General features: G+C 38.4%; 1 protein-coding gene across 6 annotated transcripts in view; it reads left to right on the top strand.

Annotated features, from left to right (window-relative positions):
* Positions 1-20457, top strand: part of ehbp1 (EH domain binding protein 1) — a 140692-nt gene that overhangs the window by 91707 nt on the left and 28528 nt on the right. For 4 of the 6 annotated variants that reach the window (XM_082142728.1, XM_082142727.1, XM_082142729.1 and 1 more), the window contains 4 exons: positions 8095-8263; positions 12292-12465; positions 15330-15481; positions 20058-20196. In XM_082142728.1, the coding sequence (XP_081998854.1) occupies positions 8095-8263; positions 12292-12465; positions 15330-15481; positions 20058-20196 (634 nt within the window). The remainder of the gene's footprint in view (positions 1-8094; positions 8264-12291; positions 12466-15329; positions 15482-20057; positions 20197-20457) is intronic. The other 2 variants (XM_082142731.1, XM_082142730.1) reach the window with 1 other exon arrangement.

Raw genomic sequence — 20457 nt, 5'->3', positions numbered from 1 at the left:
TAATCAGCAACTGTTTGCAACAGTGATAATAATAAGAAATGTTTCTTGAGCACAAAATCTGCATATTAGAATGATTTCTGAAGTACTATGTGGAGTACACATCACAGGAATAAATTACGTTTCAAATGTATTAACTGAAAACAGTTATTTACAATTTTAATAATATTTCACAATATTACTGTTTTTGCAACCAAAAAATCATAATTGCAACCTTGGTGAACTGTAGTATAAATGATAAAAGTGGAAAATTAAGAGGTAGAGTGAATTATAAAATTTTGATAACAGGTTACAAAAAAGAAAAAGTTTTTAGAATAGAACAGAGAAAGAGCAATTTATTAAACATTTTATGGCTTTTTATGTGTGCACCAATGAAACAATTCACAATAACACCAGAAACGTGCAGTAGGAAAGTAAATGGGGCCAATTTCGATTTCACGTTTACTTTAATGCATGTTCCTGTTGTTATTGGGAATGATTCATTTGTGCATTTTAACAAAGTAATAAATTGCTCATCCTATCACCAAGCCCTCTTATTTTTCAACCCTCTCCCCTCATCTCTCAATCCAGTCAATTCCCAGTTGACCCAATCTTGTTTTTTTTCTCTCAATGAACCACATCACATTACGGAAGAAACCTGACTTTAATGTTGACTGAAGCAGGTGTGTGTTGTTTGTGAGAACAGCTTGTGGTGAATGGCTCTTTCTGCCAGGTAATTATGTTGTCGTGTAAAGGGCAAAGTTTTCTTCCCACTTGCACACAAGCCGCCTGCTCAACCTGTTCATCTACTACTGTTTCACCCGCATCAGGGGTTTGTCTTTCCAACTGCACACATAAAGCAGTGTGTGTGTGAGAGAGCAGTATTGACACACAGCTCTTCCTCCATCTATATATCCCTCTTGCCTCTGGCTCTCTGCAGTGAAATAAGCATGTTTTGTCCTGTTTTGTTTGGTAGTAATCCCTCGCTTGATATTATTTTCATTCATGCCCTCATGAGGTGTACATATGCATGTACGTTAAATGTCAGATGTCTTTCTGAGGGACAAACCTGGCCAATAGCCTTTATCCTTCCATCCTCTACTTCTCCTCTGAAATGGGTTGGTAACTGTTTGACAGGTTTTTTTTTTTTTTTGAGCCGGGTGCTAAGGGCAGGCTGTGTAGCCCGCAAGACATCTATCTCTATCTCTCTATTTATCTCTTTGCCCTTGCACCGCACCAGTATCATCTACACACATGCAGAAGCATAATTATGCCATGTACAACAGCCTTTGATAGCATGTACAGTTTTCTTCTTAATTCTTTATCAAATGCATTGATCGTGGTGTATGTGCATTGATCCAGGAACCACATCTGCAGCCCAGCGATAAGGCCACGGTGGCATCTCTCTCGCGTGCACGCTCCCTCTTGCTCTCTCTCGCTCTGGTTTGGCTGGGGGCTAAAGCAGGCTGCTGTAGGATTAGCTGATGCTCAACTACTTGCATTTTAAGTTGACACCTCAACACCAAGCAGAGGCCACATTACAGAAGAAAAGCAGTCCGCCATCCGTCCACCCAACGCTTCCCATCCCGTACACTCTCACTCTCTCTTTCTCCCTCTCTTTCTCGACTACATATAATTGGATTTGTGAACGGGAGCAGCCGAATGCTTCCTTTAGAATGGCCGGGGACACAAGGTGAAGTTTTCTCATTACAGACCACGAAGCCAGGGGACAGATCATAGACGATCTGTATTTTCCATTTAAAGAGGACAGAAATGGGAGAGAAGGAAGAATAAAAGAGAGGAGGGCTTGATAGACAGTGCAGAGAGAGGGAGGTGAAGAGGACAAGGAAGAGTCTTTATTTCACAGGTCACTTTCTAAAGGACGGAGAGAGAGGGGGGGGTTGATGAGCCCGAGACGTGGCAATGTTTTCATTTTCTCGAATGTGTCTCAAACATTGCATTCATATTTGATTGCTTTCGTGAAAGCACTGAATTTTGGGGTTTGTTTTTTTACTGTGCAGAGTTTAAGATTATTTGCGTATACCGTTTGTATGAGTTCATAGGGAAGTAGGGTGGAAAATAAGAGCCGGTTCTTAAAATATGATTGATTCCCATGAGGACTTCATCAGTTATAATTATGTCGGCAGTTAACTTCATTGCACGCGATTCATTGCAGTTTAAAAAGTCTGTAAATGCACTTTTAAACATATGAGTATTCATATTACAAAAAAACTTATAGAACTTTTTGAAATATAGAAATAATTCAATGTTTTATATATAAATAAGTAAATAAATAAAAAATACATAAGAGAATCATTTTTTTTTTTCATTTAATGGCTGAAAATAATATATACTATTTTGTTTAAATTAAAAATAAAACACTCAAAATTGAAATCAGTCATTTTAAATGGTACAAGAGAATTTGGGCATCACAACATTCTAATGTTTAGTATGAAAATTGAGATTTGCTAAAAATTACATTTAACAGTGTTGTTGAAATAGGGTTTTTAAGAGATGCACCAATGTATCTTTGGCCGATTATTGGCCGATAAAAGCAATTATTTTCACTATTGGCCATCGGATGATTGTTTAAAAACAGCCGATGATCTGGGCTGATTATATCCTGTCAATCAAAAGGGGGCAGAAAAACGTCAGATTGCAACTCATACTGTGTGTGAAGAAAATGTCTTGTGTTGAATTTAGGGCTGTTGAAGTAAACGAGATGGTATCGCATTAAGAGTTAAAATAAAAAATAGCAATCTTAAAGCACGCTCCATCTCACCCGTAGTTCAAGCCAGGGTTGCCAGGTCCTCAGTTTTTCCCCACACAAAACATTATTTGTAGTGCACCCCATTCAATAATCAAAAAGAGCTTTGTGTTTTGTTACTTCTGATAAGAAACAAAGTCTCAGCCTTGAATTTATGTCCATTTTATCACAAAATTTCAACTATAAATGGCGTTTGACGCTCTTAAATGTGACGTGACAGATCGCTGTATTGCTTCAGTTTCAAGTGGCAGCATGAAGCACGAGTCTTTTCTTCCAATTTAATACAAGTTATCGCATGAAAAAACATGCATGAACATCAAATGGTATGTTGAAAGATACAGTTTAACTCATGTAATCACTCAATCAGTGTTTCAACCGTGGAAAGACGTCAATAAAACACCTTGTAAACAATGTCTCTTAATGTTACATTTACCTCAGGAAAGTTATCTGATGTTTGTTAGTTATAAAAAAAAAACAGTAGAGGGGCTAATTTAGTGTTAATTATATTTATGAAAACTAAATTGTGTATTATTATATCTGAAAATAAAAAGATATAAAAAAAATTTGTTTGGGCTTAGTTGTTAGTTTTAACTTCTAATATTATAGTAATATTCCCTGTATAGTTTACTGCAGCATTAGTTGGGAAAGATTTATTATTCCTAAGGAAAATCAAATCAAATTATCTGCATCGGCATCATTCTGAATATCAGTATCGGTGGAGGTATTTAGTATCGGTGCATCTCTAGTTTTTAAAGATTAACTTTAAGTGAGCATTAAATAATAAATAATAACGGCAAAGGAAATCTAAATGTAAAAATAGGGGAAATGTGCATGCACAATTAAAAATACAATACAGAAAAATATATCGGCCAACAATAATATCAATATGGTCCTGTGCATCCTTGGTAATATTTTTTTTTCCTACTAAGAATTTCTTCATCTAAAATGATATAATTAGACCAAACAGGTTGTTTTCCCATCATTTTCCATTTTTCTTTAAAATTACAAAAATAACCATCCATGGAATCAGAACCATAATTGATAAATTACTAATGATTCCCGTCTGTACACACACGTTTGTTGTTGAATGGGATAAAGATCCAAAACCTCTCTTCTTCTGTGTGTGCGTGTGTGTGTGCGTGTGCGTGTGTGTGTGCGTGTGTGTGTGTGTGTGTGTGCGTGCGTGTGTGTGTGCGTGTGTGTGCGTGTGTGTGTGTGTGTGTGTGTGTGTGTGTGTGTGTGTGTGTGTGTGTGTGCGTGTGCGTGTGCGTGTGCGTAGCCCTCCCCTTCTCTGCACACTCAGTGTGTCATGACAAATATATCTGTTTGTGCTTCACTGGCTGGCACCGTCTCTGGCTGGCTGGCACGGCTGTGTTAGCGCCAGGGCCCTGAGCCTGTGTGTGTGCCCAGCCGAGCGACTCCTTCCATGGCTCGCTGCACCCCCGCAGCCCCCACCCACCCTCCAGCCCCCTCCAAAAGAGCAGCCAGGCTGGGGCAGGCACCGGGACCCCATACCCACTGTGAGTGCTTCTGTCTAGGCTTCAGCTCTACTGCCCACCCCCTCTCTCCCTGGATCTCCTGTCCAGAACGAGGGCGACAGCCCTCCATTATCTGCTTTTGCGACTCTCTCCCTCCCGTTTTACTTCCCAAAGGATGGAGTGAGGTCTTCCCACACACCATGCTTTCTTCTACACCTTTAACTATGACTTTGTCATCGTTTCTGCCACCCCTGTGTTCTTCTTTCATTTTCCTCACTCGTTCTTGTGGATCCCCTCATTATGCTTGGAGATCTGCAGCTGGGAGGTTGGATGGGCCACTGATCTCTCTCCCCTCTCTTCCTCTTCCTTTTACTCCCTCTTTCTCTTCCTCTCACTCCAAGCATAGCTCAGTTGGAGAGTCCAGACTGAACGGTCAAGCTTCAGTGTAGCTGAAGAAGAGCCACTTGAAGTCCATTTGAAGAGAGAGTCATTAAAGAAATCTCTTCATAAGAGGACAGACAGTTTCACACCTCATTGCTGCTGTAGAAATGGATCGTTCCACAGTGGTTATTCTGCACATCGTGCAAGGCTGATTCATTTGGGGAGTTCATTTGTGTCTCTCAATGATTGTTTTGACCTCGTACCTTAACTTTCTCTTTCAATCTCTCATAATTAAAATTTTAAGGGTTTTATTGACATGATTTTTTTTAAAGCATTAATACATATCACATTAAACAATGATGGGGAAAAAATGGCAACATTACAATAAGGTTAAATTCTTTAGCAAAAGTTTTAAAAAATATATATATTTTTGTAATTATTTTCATGGTGATTATTTTTACAGCATTTATTAATCTATCTTAATATTAATGTATAGAACATTTAAATCTTACAAAATATATTAGTATATGTTGAAAATATATTATTATATATTATTGCATTAATTAATATTAATGTCTAGAATCTTATTGTAAAGTAAAAAAAAAAAAAAAGTCTTTCTTTTTCAACTTTTTCAACTCCAATGCAATTAAATCATACAAAAGCATAAAATATTGTGAAATATGGTGAAAAAGTACAGGCCTGGAAAATTAAAATGTGAAAAGTCACAATTTTCAGTGAAAGTAAATTGTTCTGGTCTTTTTTTTACTATCAATGTCAGCATCCATTTAATGTGAATCAGTTTTTTTACTAGCTATACTATGCATTTCCAACTTCATAAAGCGTCTGTCTGCACCTTTACAGATTTGACCAGTTTAAGCCTCTGTTAAATGTTTCAGCACAGTCTGTATGGAAGGAAGCATCTCCCCGTTCCTCTGTCTGCTGCTGTTCTTCATCTCTTGTTAATTTTCCTTGACTACAGTATTACAGAACATTTCCTGAGTTGCCTAAAAGCAGTTTACACTGGGCACGGTGGTAATCCTGTCCTCTGGGCACACACACACATGGAATCTCATTTTCTGTACTAATGGCTAGCCCAGCCCTGAATCACTGTATGTAAAACAGTGTGTCGAAGGTTGTGTGTGATGATACCTGCAAGGTTGAGCCGATCGTGTAGCATTTTAGACTTCAGCTACAGAAAGAATGACAATTATATTACATTAAATTGTATGATGAGCACAGGGCAAAAGCCTCACAGCTCAAAAGAAAAATACATTATTATAGTGGCAGATTTTGTCACACTCACAGAAACACATGGTTCTCTTTTTTTTTTATAGCCATGTGATTAAATTGAGCAATTCCAAGTCACCCCACTTTTAGAGCAGATGTATTCATTTTGCAAGAGCATAGTGGACACAATTCAGCTTTTGCAGGAGCGCTTCTGTGTTTTCAGGTGTAACCTGGCCTTAGCTTTGTCTTGCATGTTCAAATTACCCTGAGACTCAAGGGCCCCTAGGCTGGACCCCTGAAAAGTGCTCCTGGGATTCCCTCATCTGCATCTCTCCGCTTATTGTCCTTCTGAACAATGGCCTCAGACAAACTGTCCACAGAAACAGGTGAAATGGGGTTAATTAGCTTAACGCTTTTGTAACCAATTGGGCTAATTCACTCTCTGCTCTTTTCCTTTAGAAACCTGTTAGCACCTTGAAAATGTGTGCATATGTGTGCATGTGGCTGTCTGTGGAGCCAGGTTACCCATCATGCTAAGCGAACCTGTCTAAATGTTAATGAGTGGTAGTGATATTGCAACTTATAAATATCTCACAAATTTATTTATTTTTTTCCGCTGATGATGACTGGACAGAGCAAAGGTATCAGTGTGGACCTCATCAAAAGTCGTTAAATACATTTACACTAGCCAGCACTTCATAAGACACACACTGGATAAGAACATCCTGATCAAACCTGCCAGATCCAACAAAAAATACAGGTTCAAGATGCACAGGATCTGGTAAAATGCATTTAATGTTTCCATAGTCTAATAAAGGAAAATAAAAAATAGTTGCTATACTTAAGGACATTTATTTCAGTATAAAATGCTATTTTTACCTACTAATCATTATATTTAGCAGACTGAATAAGTCCTGTAGAATAAATTACATTGTTTAACTGGAACCTGGGCAAATTGAGTAACAGTCACAGAGCCGGTCACAATTAACAAAGCTTATTGGCGATTTAAAAAATTGTATCACCCAAAGTAATGACACATAGGCTTTCCAACTAATGTAAAACAATATTTACATAGTATAATAGTAGTAAATTATCTCTCTCGCATTGTCCCGCAAAATCACATCTATGTCCTGCAACAGAGCAATAACCAGGTGGTTACCCTTGCTCCAGTGCTCCGGGGGAACCTTGTAGTATGACGTAAGAGGGAGATTACCTCCGATACCATGTTAATTTAATCTTGAACTGATTAAATCCAAATTTAGTCTTAAGGTTTTTAGAAAAAAATAATCTTAAACATCTTTAGTTTCATTTTTTAAAAACTAAACCTGGCCCTCGCCATGAACATAGCCATGGAAGCTGGAATGGCGTTAAAGGAAAGGGAAAAAACTCAAACTGATTAATTAGGAAAAGTTATTTCACCACCTGCATGACGTCATTAATGTCAGTTCTACATTGTTGAACCTTGGTTCAAACAGTTTACTACGGTTGTGACTAGCTAGTTAATTTCTCTAACAATGCATCACACTATGGTAGTTAGCAGCGAGTTATGTCATTGTAAATGAAAATACCCCTGGTTAAGTTAAAGTTTATGTAATAAAGGTTACTTCCATAATAGCCAATAGATTTATTCATAGATTTGAAAAACAAACATTACCATTGTGATACTTTGAGGTGCTCTTGAAGGTGAACTTGATCTTTAGCCTCTACGCAGACACTGTAAAACGGTGCTCAATGCCATTTTATGTTGCCTTAAAAAGATTGTGTGACACATCCAATATGGCAAACTGTTTGTAGGAATGTGGTCTGTTATTAATAAGCAGTGTTCACTAATGAACGTAGTGAAAGTTTGGATCCAATGACATTTCCCGATCCTTGTCGTCTTCTCTCTTTTCCTCATCTCTCTATTCCCAAATTGATGTTGTGAAGTAGTTGATGCATACATTTCTGTCTCTACCTCTTGTTGATGCACACAAAACACTCATAAACATGTAGTCAGAGAAAAAATGACACTCCAGTAAATATCTCAGGTTTATTATGTCTGGATATAGAATCAATGACAAATAAACCATGCAGTGAATCTCTCTCACTCGCTCTCTCTCTCTGTGCCAGAGACCCTCCATCCTGGATAGTAAAGAAAGCTGCTATCAGTCTGATCTGATGGGAGAGAGAGGAGTGAAAATGGCATTTCTGTCAATTTCTTGAGATGGCACCCGTTCAATAACCCCCCTCTCCCTCTGCCTATGTCTGTCTGTGTGTGTGTGTCAGGAGCGTGATGAAGAACGGCGCAGGCAGCTGCGAGAGAGAGCCAGGCAGCTGATAGCGGAGGCTCGATCTGGAGTAAAGATGGCTGAACTGCCTCTCTATACTGACTCCACCTCTATTGCCTGTAGTGCAGCTGGGAACAACTTAAAAGGAAGGTCAAAGACAGCTGGAGGTGAGTGCAGGGGGGCTTTTATAGGCCGAACACGCACATACACTCACAATGCATAAACACGCACGCACACTTTCTCATAAGCATGCAAACGCACACGCAAATCTGCATGCGTTCACGCTGAAATACCACACACAGAAGCTCCAAAACCTAATGACCTGCCTATCTAGACAGTCTCCCCAAATGTACATACCTTGCTTTGCTTAACTCTAAAATAGCTTTACATCCTTCATAATTAAAGGGGTGGTATAATGCCCTTTTCACAAGATGTAAATGTCTTTGATGTCCCAAGAGTGTATATGTGAAGGTTTAGCTCAAAATTCCCCACAGATATTTTTATTTAGCATGTTAAAGTTGTCACACTTTGAGGGTGAGCAAAAAACACACCGTTTTATGTCTGTTCCTTTAAATGCAAATGAGCTGCTGCTCCCGGCACAGAGGGCGGAGCTTCAACAGCTTGTGTCATTTTACCTCACACAGACATGCAATGAAAATTTCAAAAACTTTTAGCCTTTTATGTTCAAACCGGAGTCAGATGATGTCAATGATGGAGAGACTCAAGAAGTGACAACATGTAGAATGCGACAAGACATTTCTGAATGGTTAGTTGATGAATTTACGTAGCTTATGTGTAGTTATCTTCTAGTCATTGCATATTAGTCATTAGCATATTCTGTCTTGATAATCTATAAATCATGTTCAGGGGGCGGGGTTTATGTAAATTCTAGGGTTGGTGATGTCACTAACCCGGGAGGAATGTTGTGTAGTCCCTACCAGCCGTTTGTTGTAGTCCTTAAAAAGCAATTTCTTTAAAAGCAAATATGTCCCTTTGCTTTGAACTTTGAGCATTGTAACTTTGCAGATGTTGTTTATGCTCAAACAGCAACATTACACACTAACTAAAGTTGGAAAAGTGAAATCATAATCAACCACCCCGTTTAAGGTGAACCCACAATGCATTGCTTCATGGTCAGATGAAAAAAAACATCCAAGATGGCCGATAAAGAAAAAGGGATGTTGAATGTTGATATAACTCATTCACTGCCTAAAAATATTGGTATTGTTTTGCCCAATATGCGCTAGTATGCTATGTACATTTTGAGGTACAATATGAAAGTAAATGGGGTACAAAACAACAGGTTTCATTATATGGATAAAAAACACAGACATTCTGAAAAATATATTTTTTGTGTTCCACAGAAAAAAAGACATACAAGTTTAGAGCAACATGAGGTTGTTATTTTATTATAGCATATATATATATATATATATATATATATATATATATATATATATATATATGTATATGTATGTGTTGTATTTTCTGCTTTATTTTAATTATTGCACTAATAACTGCAGAGTAATATTCATGTTAATGCCGGTTGGAATTCAATCCCCATGGTAATGTTTATTCTGATGAGACACATTTTGTCAGTGTTTGTTATTCCTGGCTCCCATAGGCTCCCTGGAAATGTTAGTGAAAATTTTCCTAACAGGACATTAAGGCCGAATGCTGGTGTTTGGCCTGTGAGATTTTTAATTGGCTCACGAAGCTTGTGTGTGTGTGTCCATTAGGAGCAGGCCATATGTGTGTGTCCATTAGTGGCTTTCAGCCCTTAAAAAACGTTTTTGTTGCTCACTCCGTAATGACAACCAACACTTCTGCTTTCAAGGCCCAAAGGAGCATTACATTAAGAAACACACCAACACACCCACATAGTCTGAACTCTAATTTGAGGTGTTCACAGAGGGCTTCACTTCCATTTGTTCAGGCAGTCGCTTCACACGTAATCCTTCAGAAATACATCAGGAAAACTCTGGCGACAGCCAACAGTGCCCTATGCCCCAACACGCACACATACACACCAGTCCACGGCCCAAATCATCATCACCATCATTATAACACACACCCATGCTGGGTAATCAGTGTCTCATTGTCCATGGAGGACTCCTATAGACCGGATCTTCTTCAGCTCGGCTTTCCTGCCGCGTCCCGCGTTATCATCAGCCACCATTTCTCCTTTTATTTCACATTACAGGACAATGAGATGGCACGTTAGTGTAGCGCTAGCCGTTGGGAGGACTGTGCGGAAACAGTGGGGCATTAGCATAGCGGGTAGCTGTGGTGTGTTATTAAACGTGTTTACGCCGAGGGGTGTTAGCGTTGTGGCTAGCTGCTGCGTATAATTAAAAGCGTGCACGTACGTCGAGCGAGAGGGGTGTTAGCGGCGCGTCGAGGTTTTGTTTAATACGCGAGGTGTTAACATAGCAGGTTAGCCGCTGTGCCTAATTCTGTGCCGGCTCGTGTCCGTGTGTACCATTTCACAGCTCAAGGGGAGACACAATATTCCTCTCCTTTTATCTCTTTCATCTCTCCCTCTTTGACGCCCTCCATTTTCTCTTCATCCTCTCCCTGTCCGCCTAATAGTGTTCCCTCCTCCACAATCACGCGTTTACCACATCTCGGAAACTCCACAGAACACATCTCATGGCCTGCAGAGATGGACAAACCTGCATATGGACAGAGCAGAGGAAAAACGGGTCAGAGAGAGGGAGAGAAAGAAAGACAGTTTTAAAAAACGGTTTATTTGGCCTTTCAGGCTGTTGAACTCTGCTAATTGTAGAACTCATTAAAAATCAGGTTGGAGGGAAATGCTATAGGCTTGATGCACAAGGCCTATCGTGCAGAACGCATAATCCCACCAACACACACACTCACACATACACACTTGAATACACAAACACTCTGCTCTAATTCTGAGAGAGCTCAAGCTGAGTAGAGCAAAACATTCACCAGCAAAACTTTCACCAACTCCAGCAGAATGCGTTCTGTTAATTAGCTTAGCACTGCCCTGTGTGTGTGTGTGTGTGTGTGTGTGTGTGTGTGTGTGTTGCTATATAATGGAAAGTAAATTAAAAAAGCATGAGAGAAAGGAAATAAGGAACATGCTGTCATTTCTTTTTCTCTGATTTTCAAAATGTTTTTTCTGGAGAATGTCATGTGCACACAGGGCTGCACGATTAATCGAAATAAAACCAAAATCATGATATGGCTTTGTACGATAATCAAATCACAAAACCTGTTATTTTATGAAATAAATATATGTGCTGGGTGGTTCAAAGTAAAGCACTCTGGATCATGAGCTGCTCGCACATAAAAGAACAGTGTTTTCAGTGTCTCAGAGCAGCTCGGTTTACATTAAATGCTGCTCCACTTGAACTCCATCTCTGCATTTGCTCTGAGTTTGGGTTGCTTATAACGTGCGTTTGGGAAGATGACAAACTTCCCAAACTTGTAATGAAAACTGCTTATAAACCAGCCGTTGTCAACACGAGAGAAGCCTTAAGTCTCTCTGGTTTTTAGTACTATATTTAGTACTATTGTTTAAAAAAAATTATATTAATGGTATTCACAAACATTTCGCAAATCACAAACATTGTACAGACTTACAAACAAGCACAGGAAACCTGGAACCTCTTTTAAATCACATTTTAAATGGCAATCAGACTAAATGCAATTAGATTTTTTTCCTTAAATCATGCAGCACCATTTTTCCTATTTGTTCTGTCTCTTATTTAAGCATGTGTGTGCGGCTTTGCTCTAGTTACCATATAACTGAATGAGATCGATGTGTTTGGATTGAGTGTGTATTGTCAAGGGCTCTGTGGGATTCAGATCTGTGGATGCGGAAGAGGAACTCTGGAGGAGATTTTGCCGTCAAGGCCAAATCTGCCGTGCAACACACACACATAAAGCTCAGCTCTCTGCCAGACACTCTCAGCCATCTGCCTGATTTTTCTCAGCTCAAACAAACACACCCCAATGTGACAGCGGCAAACTTTTTGTTAAGGAATTACCGTTTTATGTATAAATGTGTCTAAACAAATGCTTTTCTGACTATTAACTAACATGCAAAGTTTCCTTTCCTGCTGGAATGCCGAACTAACGCTCAATGCTTCACTAACCACCTCTGTCTCTTTGCTCTTCTCTTTTTTTTTTTGGCCATCCCTGTTTGTTTGTTTGCTCGCAGACGTGGTGGATGGGGTGAGTGTGGAGGGTGTGGATGAGGAGGGCAGGAGTGATATTGAGGCGGCGGCGTCTCACGCTGATGATGTCTCGCATACTAACCCTGAGGAGGAGCTGTCTTCTTCATGTCTAATGGAGGATGATTTTACTAACTCTGCCAGTGACCTGGCCTCTCTGGGTAACCCAACACTGCATGACCTGTGCTTGTGTTTGAACGTGTGTGCATGGTTGTGTGTAGTGATTTATCTGTTGCATCTACTTCTGTTAGTTTTCAACTTTAGTTTTTTTTTTCTTTTATCCTACCAAAATGACCCTTCATTTAATAGGGCTGCATGATTAATTAAAATTAAACTGAAATCATGTTATTATTATTATCATCATTATGGTCATATTGATATATGATAATAAAATCTTTGGTCCAAATTGTGCAGCCCTAGAAACAATTCTCTGAAAACTCTCAGATTTTTTCCCTAAATTGTTCAGCCCTCTAATTTAATATTTCTTCTGTTTCCAGTGGGATTACTTTCTATTTTAAGCACCTTTTAAAATGTATTTCTTTTAATTCAAAATAAGCTCATCTGTTTCAGACACAGAAGGGTTGTTTGTGTCTGTAAGAGTTTAATTAGTTTAATTAAAAACTATTTGAACATATTCTCAAGACAAACACAATTATATCTTCTGAAGAGATGTTTGTTTTTTGTTTTTGTGTCTTGCTGAGCAAGTCATATGATGATATATATGATTTATTCTCCTCTTTAGTTAACTTATGTACAGTCTATCTACATTGTTTGTCACATTGTTTGGTTTGGGTTTTTGTCTGTTATTGTGAAAAGGTCTATATATTCACAGACAAAATCTTTTTTCCTGCATTGTGATTATGAAAAACGAGCTTATTTTGCTCATTTCAGTCTTACTTTTTTTTTTTTTTATAGCACAGTTGGACCTGCTTGCAATCACATCATTCTCTAGGGCACAGCTTATTGGTTACTGCTGTATCAGTAGAAAATGAGCTCAACCTTTAAATACTTGGTCAGCATTTTCTGTAGCAGTTGCAGCACACTTTCAGAAACCCTCCACCTTCCCCAGCTCCACCTGTATAGATCTGCTACGGGTAATTCATGTATGCTATATTGTACAGCAGCAGCGTGTCATGTATGTATTGGCAGTAGCTAGTCCCATACTTGCTTTGCAGCAGCGTAGCAGATTTATTCCACCAAGACCAAATATATCAACATTGTCAAACCCATTACCATGCCAAACACTCAAAGAGGTGTCATGACAGAAATGAATGCATGTCATTATCATGGTGCACACTTTTAGTTAGTTGGGGATGTGACTCTTGTGTTTGAGCAAAACTGTTGGTCACTACACACACACACACACACACACACACACACACACACACACAAATGACTCCTGTGGTGTTTTTTGGGCGAGAGAGAGGGATGCTGGGAGACGAGGAGAACAGGACCCACATGAAAAGCTTCCTCACCTCACTTTCATCTCTAGCCCAGATGAGAGAGAGAGAGAGGGCAAGGCTAACACCTGCTAGTGAAAGGTTACTAGAGAAAGACAGACTTGGAGAATATAAAGACGGACATAAAATAAGGCACCAACACATGTGAAAGACAAGTCTGCGTGGGAAGGAAGAAATTTAGAAGTCATTGTTCATTTGAAGAGAAAGAGGAGGTATTGTGGGTTGTTTCTCTTTCAATTAATCACAGGGACTAGCACTGTTCCCTTTAAGCCGTGCACATGTGTGGCTGCTCACTAGCAGTCAGTTTCAAAAATAGATGGAGGAAAGCTAGAGATTTCTTGAATTTGAGCTAAATGAATGGACAGCGTTTCAACTGGAGTTTATCCGAGTGTCCATTGAATTAGAGCTAAATGAATGGATAGCGTTTCAGCGGGAGTCTATCCGAGTGTCCATTGATTTGTTTTGATTTTTTTCAGTATGCAGCTAAAGCTGTGAGAAATCTTGTGTGGAAATACACAGCGCTGATTAATTCTCAAGAGGATTAGTTCACAAACAGTACTGTACAAAGTTCATTGTGGCATATACAGAGGCTCACAAAAGTTGTGCATTATTTTTATTTATTTTTGTCTTGTTTTGTGATCTCAACAAAGCAAGTTAAAGAGTTTTTCTCTCTCCTTTTTTTCCAAGAGAGAAACTGGAAAACAACAATAATGCAAGGCCTCTAGATAACATTATTAATAATGTTAAAATGTGTTAATAATTTTACATTATAATATCATAATTATAAAATCATTTAATCACATTTGATTATTTACAAAATGTTTAAATAAATAATTTATGTATCATAATTGTATTAATTAAAATGAAGATATACATTTATATATAAATGATGCGTTTCAATATGTATTGTTTGTTAATAAGTAATGCATTTAGTAATTAAATAATACACTTAGGGAAAAAATATTTACATATGTAAATATGTAATGATATTCTTATGAAATAGACAAAACAACAATATATATGTAATTAATATACACTACCTTTCAAACGTTTGGGGTTAGTAAAAACATTAATACTTTTTATTCAGTAAGGACACATTATATTGATGAAAATTGACAAAGTCTTAAGAAACAATTACTGTATTTTTAATAAAATAAATACAGGTTTGCTGAGCATAACATCCTTTCAAAAGCCTTTCTGACCCCAACATTTTTAACTGTAGTGTACATTATATATTTCTGTAAAATCCAACCAACAGAAATGGGTTTTGCTCAGCAATTTGAAATTCAAGGGTGCATTGGGAACAACAAACTCATCAGAAAAATGTCTTATTCACGACATGTGTGTGGGTGTCATTTATGAATCAAGGGAGACATTCCAGGTGTGTCGTGCTCACAGCATCTCTCTATCTCTCTGGAAGAGTGTGTGTATATGTGAGTGTGTATGAGGTTGAGAGGGCCAGTTTGCTTAAGGGCAAACATTGTCATGTCCTCTGCTTATCTGTGTGTTGGAGACGAGTGGCCTACTGCATATAACACTTCCTCCCTCTCTCTTTCTCTTTTTAGGTGTGATGAACAGCAGGCATGTGGACCTGAAGCTCAAGAAGCTCACAGAGTTTCGGCCACAGGGTGGCAGCTCTCCTTCCTCCTCATCCTCTTCTTCATCACTGACGGCATCTAGTACTTCACCCCTCAGCCCTGAATCAGGCGGCCTGCAGGTAACATTTACACCCCACCTGCTCTATCTTTAATTGTATTCGCTAAGCAAGCAGCACTAATATTATTGCTCATACTTAAGGAATCATTGTGAACTCCTAACCATAAGTAATAAACTTTGTTGAGCAAGACATGAGTCACTTCAAATTGTGTGACTTGTAGCTTAAAAGGTGTAATATTTACTTTTCTAAGTGACTTAGAACAGATTTTAAGATAGAATGAGTATTAAAAAAAGCTTTACAATGAAGGAGGACCTGAGCCATATTTAGGGATCAGAATATCATACAGACTTGGGGCTGTGCTCTTTTGTTATGGGCTTGTAAACAACCACCCAGAACACCCTTGTAACTACATGGAAGCGTGCTGAAAGACACCATACAAATGTACCCAACTAAACATTCCCAAAAGGCATTGAAAGCTTCTTTATTGTATTTTATTGTAGGCTTGTTATGGTAGTTTTAACATTATGAAATGATTGGCTTGGTTCTCATTCTCTTCTATGCGTGTGTGAGGTAAAAGGCCAAGACAGGTTGATTTTCTTTGATTTGCTGTCTCTTGTTTATTTTTGTCTGAGGATCATCATGTGTTTATATATTAAGCCAGAACACATGAATGACATTTCACAGCCATTACCTCATATCACACCTGACCTTTTCTGAGAGAGAAGAGAGCTTTAGGATGTATCGACAGCAGCGTGTGGCTCACGACGTTGACATGCGGTGGATTGATTTACCTTGTTTATTAAATACCAGCGTTCTGTGTCTAAGAACATGCATACCGGTGTACTGCTGACTGCTTGGTGTTTATATGCGTGTGTGATGACCTCCTATCTCGCTGTTGTATTCAGAGCCCCCAGGTGGTGACTTCAGGGCATGTTCAGAGATGCTGGCGACTACCTTCCCCCACCTGTTCGCCCCTTTCTGTCTCTCTCTTTCTCTCTGCTGACAGAGGGGATTTCCTGTGAGCAGATGTTAGCAGGCTCTTTGATGCACAATGACTGCAGTGATGTGTTCGTTTGAGTCGGCAGGCCTCTTTCAGTGCACTGCAGCAGGTGTGAAATAATTGGTCGAGGTTTCCCAAGGACTAGTCACAAATAGGTTAGATTCCAGAGACAGATATACAGACATGACGAGGATGACGCAAATTGTCACACATACAACGATTCATTTGGGTTGGAGAAGAAGAATATTTACCCAGTTAGATTATTGGTAATACTTAACTAATAATAGCATAATTTAAACAAAAATTATTTTGATTAATAAAAATCAAGTGTTAGCAGTAACTTTAACAAAATGAATGGAAAAACTGCCATGAGAAAACATTAATTTTCTGCATTTACTTTCAGCTACAGTAGCATTGAAAAGTTTGGGGTTGGTAAGAATTTTTTTATTTTTTTTGTTTTTTTGTTGTTGCAAAGTCACTTATGCTCACCAAGGCTGCATTTGTTTAGTCAAAAATGCAGTAAAAACAGTAATATTGTGAAATATTATTACAATTTCTTTTTTAAAAGTAATAATTTATTCCTGTGATGGCAAAGCTGAATTTTCAGCATCATTGCTCCAGTGTTCAGAGTCACATGATCCTTCAGAAATCATTCTAATAGGCTGATTTGGTGGCCAAGAAACTTTTCTTATTATCAATGTTGAAAACGACTGTGCTGCTTAAAATTTTGATTTGATGAATATAAAGTTCAAAAGAATAGCATTTATTTTAAAATAAATCTTTTGTAATATAAATGTCTTGCTTGAATAAAAGTATTAATTTCTTTTTCTAAAATAAAAACCATACTTAACCCGAACTTTTGAATGGTAGTGTATGACACTTATTTAAGCAAAAAATGTATACATGTGAAATTGAACAATATTGTCAAGAACTGGCAAGTGTTTCTGAGGAACAGTCTAACAATCTTAGTAACTGTAAGATGAGGTGATTTAACCGATAATTTCTAGTATGCCTTCATTATGAAATGGCTTTTAGTGATGAGGATCTTATACTCTCATTCTCTACGAACAGTCCAGCACCTGCTGCAGAACTGCAGGCCTACACAACAGGCCAAAGCCCAGGGGAGGATCAGCAGGGTTACGAGCACTGCAGCTCTGAGCCTCAGTGGTTAGTGGGGTTTCAAAGAAAGAGCAGCTCACGCTTTCTCTTGTCTCTTCTGACCTTCACCCTATTCTCCATTGCAACCTTGTCTGCATGAAGAAGTTTGAGTATCAAATGTGTCCCTCCTCCACGTCTTTTCTTGCCTTTTTAAGACAAACGCATTAGGATCACATTCTCTCTCTCAAGGCCTGCTCTTGTAGTACCGTCTTTTAACTAAAAAAGTCGGACTCAACCGTTCCATCCCTCGAGGATTCTCCCGTCCCACAACTCCTCGAGGCCATAGTATAACGGTTTGGGACAGAGCGGTTCCCCCCAGCACACACACTGCAGTCCCCCAGTGCTGCCGGTTGTGTCTCATTAGCAATTGTCTCTATGCACTGTGAGCCTGCTGCCATGGTGGCACACGATAACCGCCTCCAATGAGCAGCAGACCGCAACATTAGTCACGCATCCCAGATACACACACACACCTCTGCCAAAATAATACCCACCACCACAATAATGATCGGGACGATAACAGATTATAAAGCGCTGATCGTGATGTGGGGATAGCCCTGATATCTTCCCCAGCCAGGGGTACCGAGGGGCCGTGGGGGCAGGTGTTTCAAGGAAGGGGTTGTTAGCGAGGGTTGGAGGCCTTGGGTCCTCCGGGAAACGAGGATTCTAGCGGGGCTTTGGGTTTGAATCCTGTTTGTTTTCTTTGGACTTTAACATGAGAGGAATCAGACAGGGTTAAAGGGCTTTGTTGAGCTGTCTCTAGAGATCCAGGCTGTTGAATGTGTCGTTTTAACACGTAACACGCTCACGCCTTTGGTTTTGTGTGATGACTGCGGTACTCATTCCACTTATAGGGACGGACTTAGGGTGACATTTTTTTCACCATCAGATTGCCATTGTATGATGTTTTATGAATGAGTATATTTAGTTTTTTCTCCATCATATCTATTATTTATTTATTCCAAAATGTACACATATAATGATTCTATTTTACCTATTCAATGATGAGCATGTTTTTAATTTCTAAATTCATGTTGTTTTTCTGGAGGAAAATCAAGGTTGTAAAATGTCATATGATGATTATATTTAAGAGGATTTTTTTTTTTTTTATAAAATGTTTATTTAAAAAAAAAAATTCCATAACACTTTATAAGACATTTGTTAAGATTAGTTAATGGATTAACTAACAAACTAACGATGATCAATACATTTCTACAGAATTTATTTAACTTAATAAAAATGTTCATGTTAGTTTATAGTGCATTACTTAATATTAACAGATACAACTTTTGATCTTAAAAATGTATTAGTAAATGTTGAGACTAATAAATGCTGTAGAAGTGGTAAAGAATGGTTAAGATGTGAACATGCACATGTGTATATATATATATATATGTATATGTATATATATATATATATATGTGTGTGTGTATATATATATATATATATATATATATGTGTATATGTATATATGTGTGTATATATATGTGTGTGTGTATATCTGTATATGTATGTTCAAGCAGGTATATATATATATATATATATATATATAATATACACACACATCCAAGTACCCAAGTGTTTTCTAATCTAGCCTATAGGAATTTCTGAAAGTTAAGTTACAATCTGTCATGATGGCTGAAGAGAAGCTGCAGATTAGGGCTGTGACAGCTGATATCCTCCCTTTAAACACGTGGGATTAGTTGAATAAACAGCTGTAACTGTTAATATTCACACAGGCTAAATTTGTTGTTCTCTAGGGAGATGCTAATTGTAGCTTTGTTTTCAGAAGTTATAATTTAAGTATAAACAGGCCAGAGGTGGTATGTGTGTCTGTGCACGCTTGTCTTTATTAGCTGTGCGGTTTCTGTACACACACCAGTGAGCTAGCGTCTGCACTAACAATGTTTCTCCCTCCTAGTCTCAAGCAGTGGAACGTGTTCGCTAATTGCGAACTTTATTAGACGTTTCCTATTATTATTATTGACGTTGCAAATGTTATTCTGAACGCCGTCGTTTCGCTTTCCAGTCTGCTTGGCTTATTGGGCCCGGCACATAATAACACATTTTAATATTGAGGTGATTGGAAGCCGCAGTGAGAAGCTGCTAACACATGTTCGCTTCCAAGACAATAGTGCTTTTAATTTGCATAATCTGAATACATTTTCTGGCTCAGGTTTTGTTGAAAGTAGACTTAATTGCCTTATTTCCTTTGTGCTTGTGAGTTAATATGGGACTCTGAGATGTACCAAATGCTGCAGAACCTTTCCTAGACCGTTCTTCAGGCACGGCACTCCATCGTTAAACATTTTTGGCCATGTGTGTCTAATTTGCTCTTTTCTTTAATGTCAACCAACATCAGAAGCAACTTTTATTCAAATGACTCTGCTCTACTTTTAAGTTAACTGCTCTTTACTCTTTTTTTTTTTTTTTTTTTCTCCCTTCATCCCTCCCTCTCTTTTTTTAATGTGTTTATAGAATAATGTGGATGAATTGCATGCAGAGCGTCTCCGCAGGGCTACGGAACGTCTGCGCAGTCCCGTTGTCTTCCACAAGGAGTCTGCTGTCAGGAAAACACAGCTCAAATCATTCAGCCAATATGTAGAGACCAGGCCAGGTGAGGTCCTTTACTTCCGCTGATGTCACTTCCTCCAGTTTTACTGCATAAACAAAGATTTTGCATTGTGGAACACTTAAGTAATTAATAAATTCATGTATTTAATGCATAAAGATGAGCATGTCTGTTACATTCAGGTTTGTGGTTCAGTTCTGCCAATTAGGCTTATTGTAAAATGAGTATTGAAGTGTCTCTTAAAGGTCTTCAAGAATACTAATAGTTTAATAACAGCTTTATATAGTGTTTATATATGCCTAGTGA

Source organism: Leuciscus leuciscus (genome assembly GCF_965113295.1).
Source record: "Leuciscus leuciscus genome assembly, chromosome: 17".
Classification (NCBI taxonomy): Eukaryota; Metazoa; Chordata; class Actinopteri; order Cypriniformes; family Leuciscidae; genus Leuciscus; species Leuciscus leuciscus.
The sequence above is the reverse complement of the archived record's forward strand: the minus strand, read 5'-3'. Positions and strand labels throughout refer to the sequence as shown.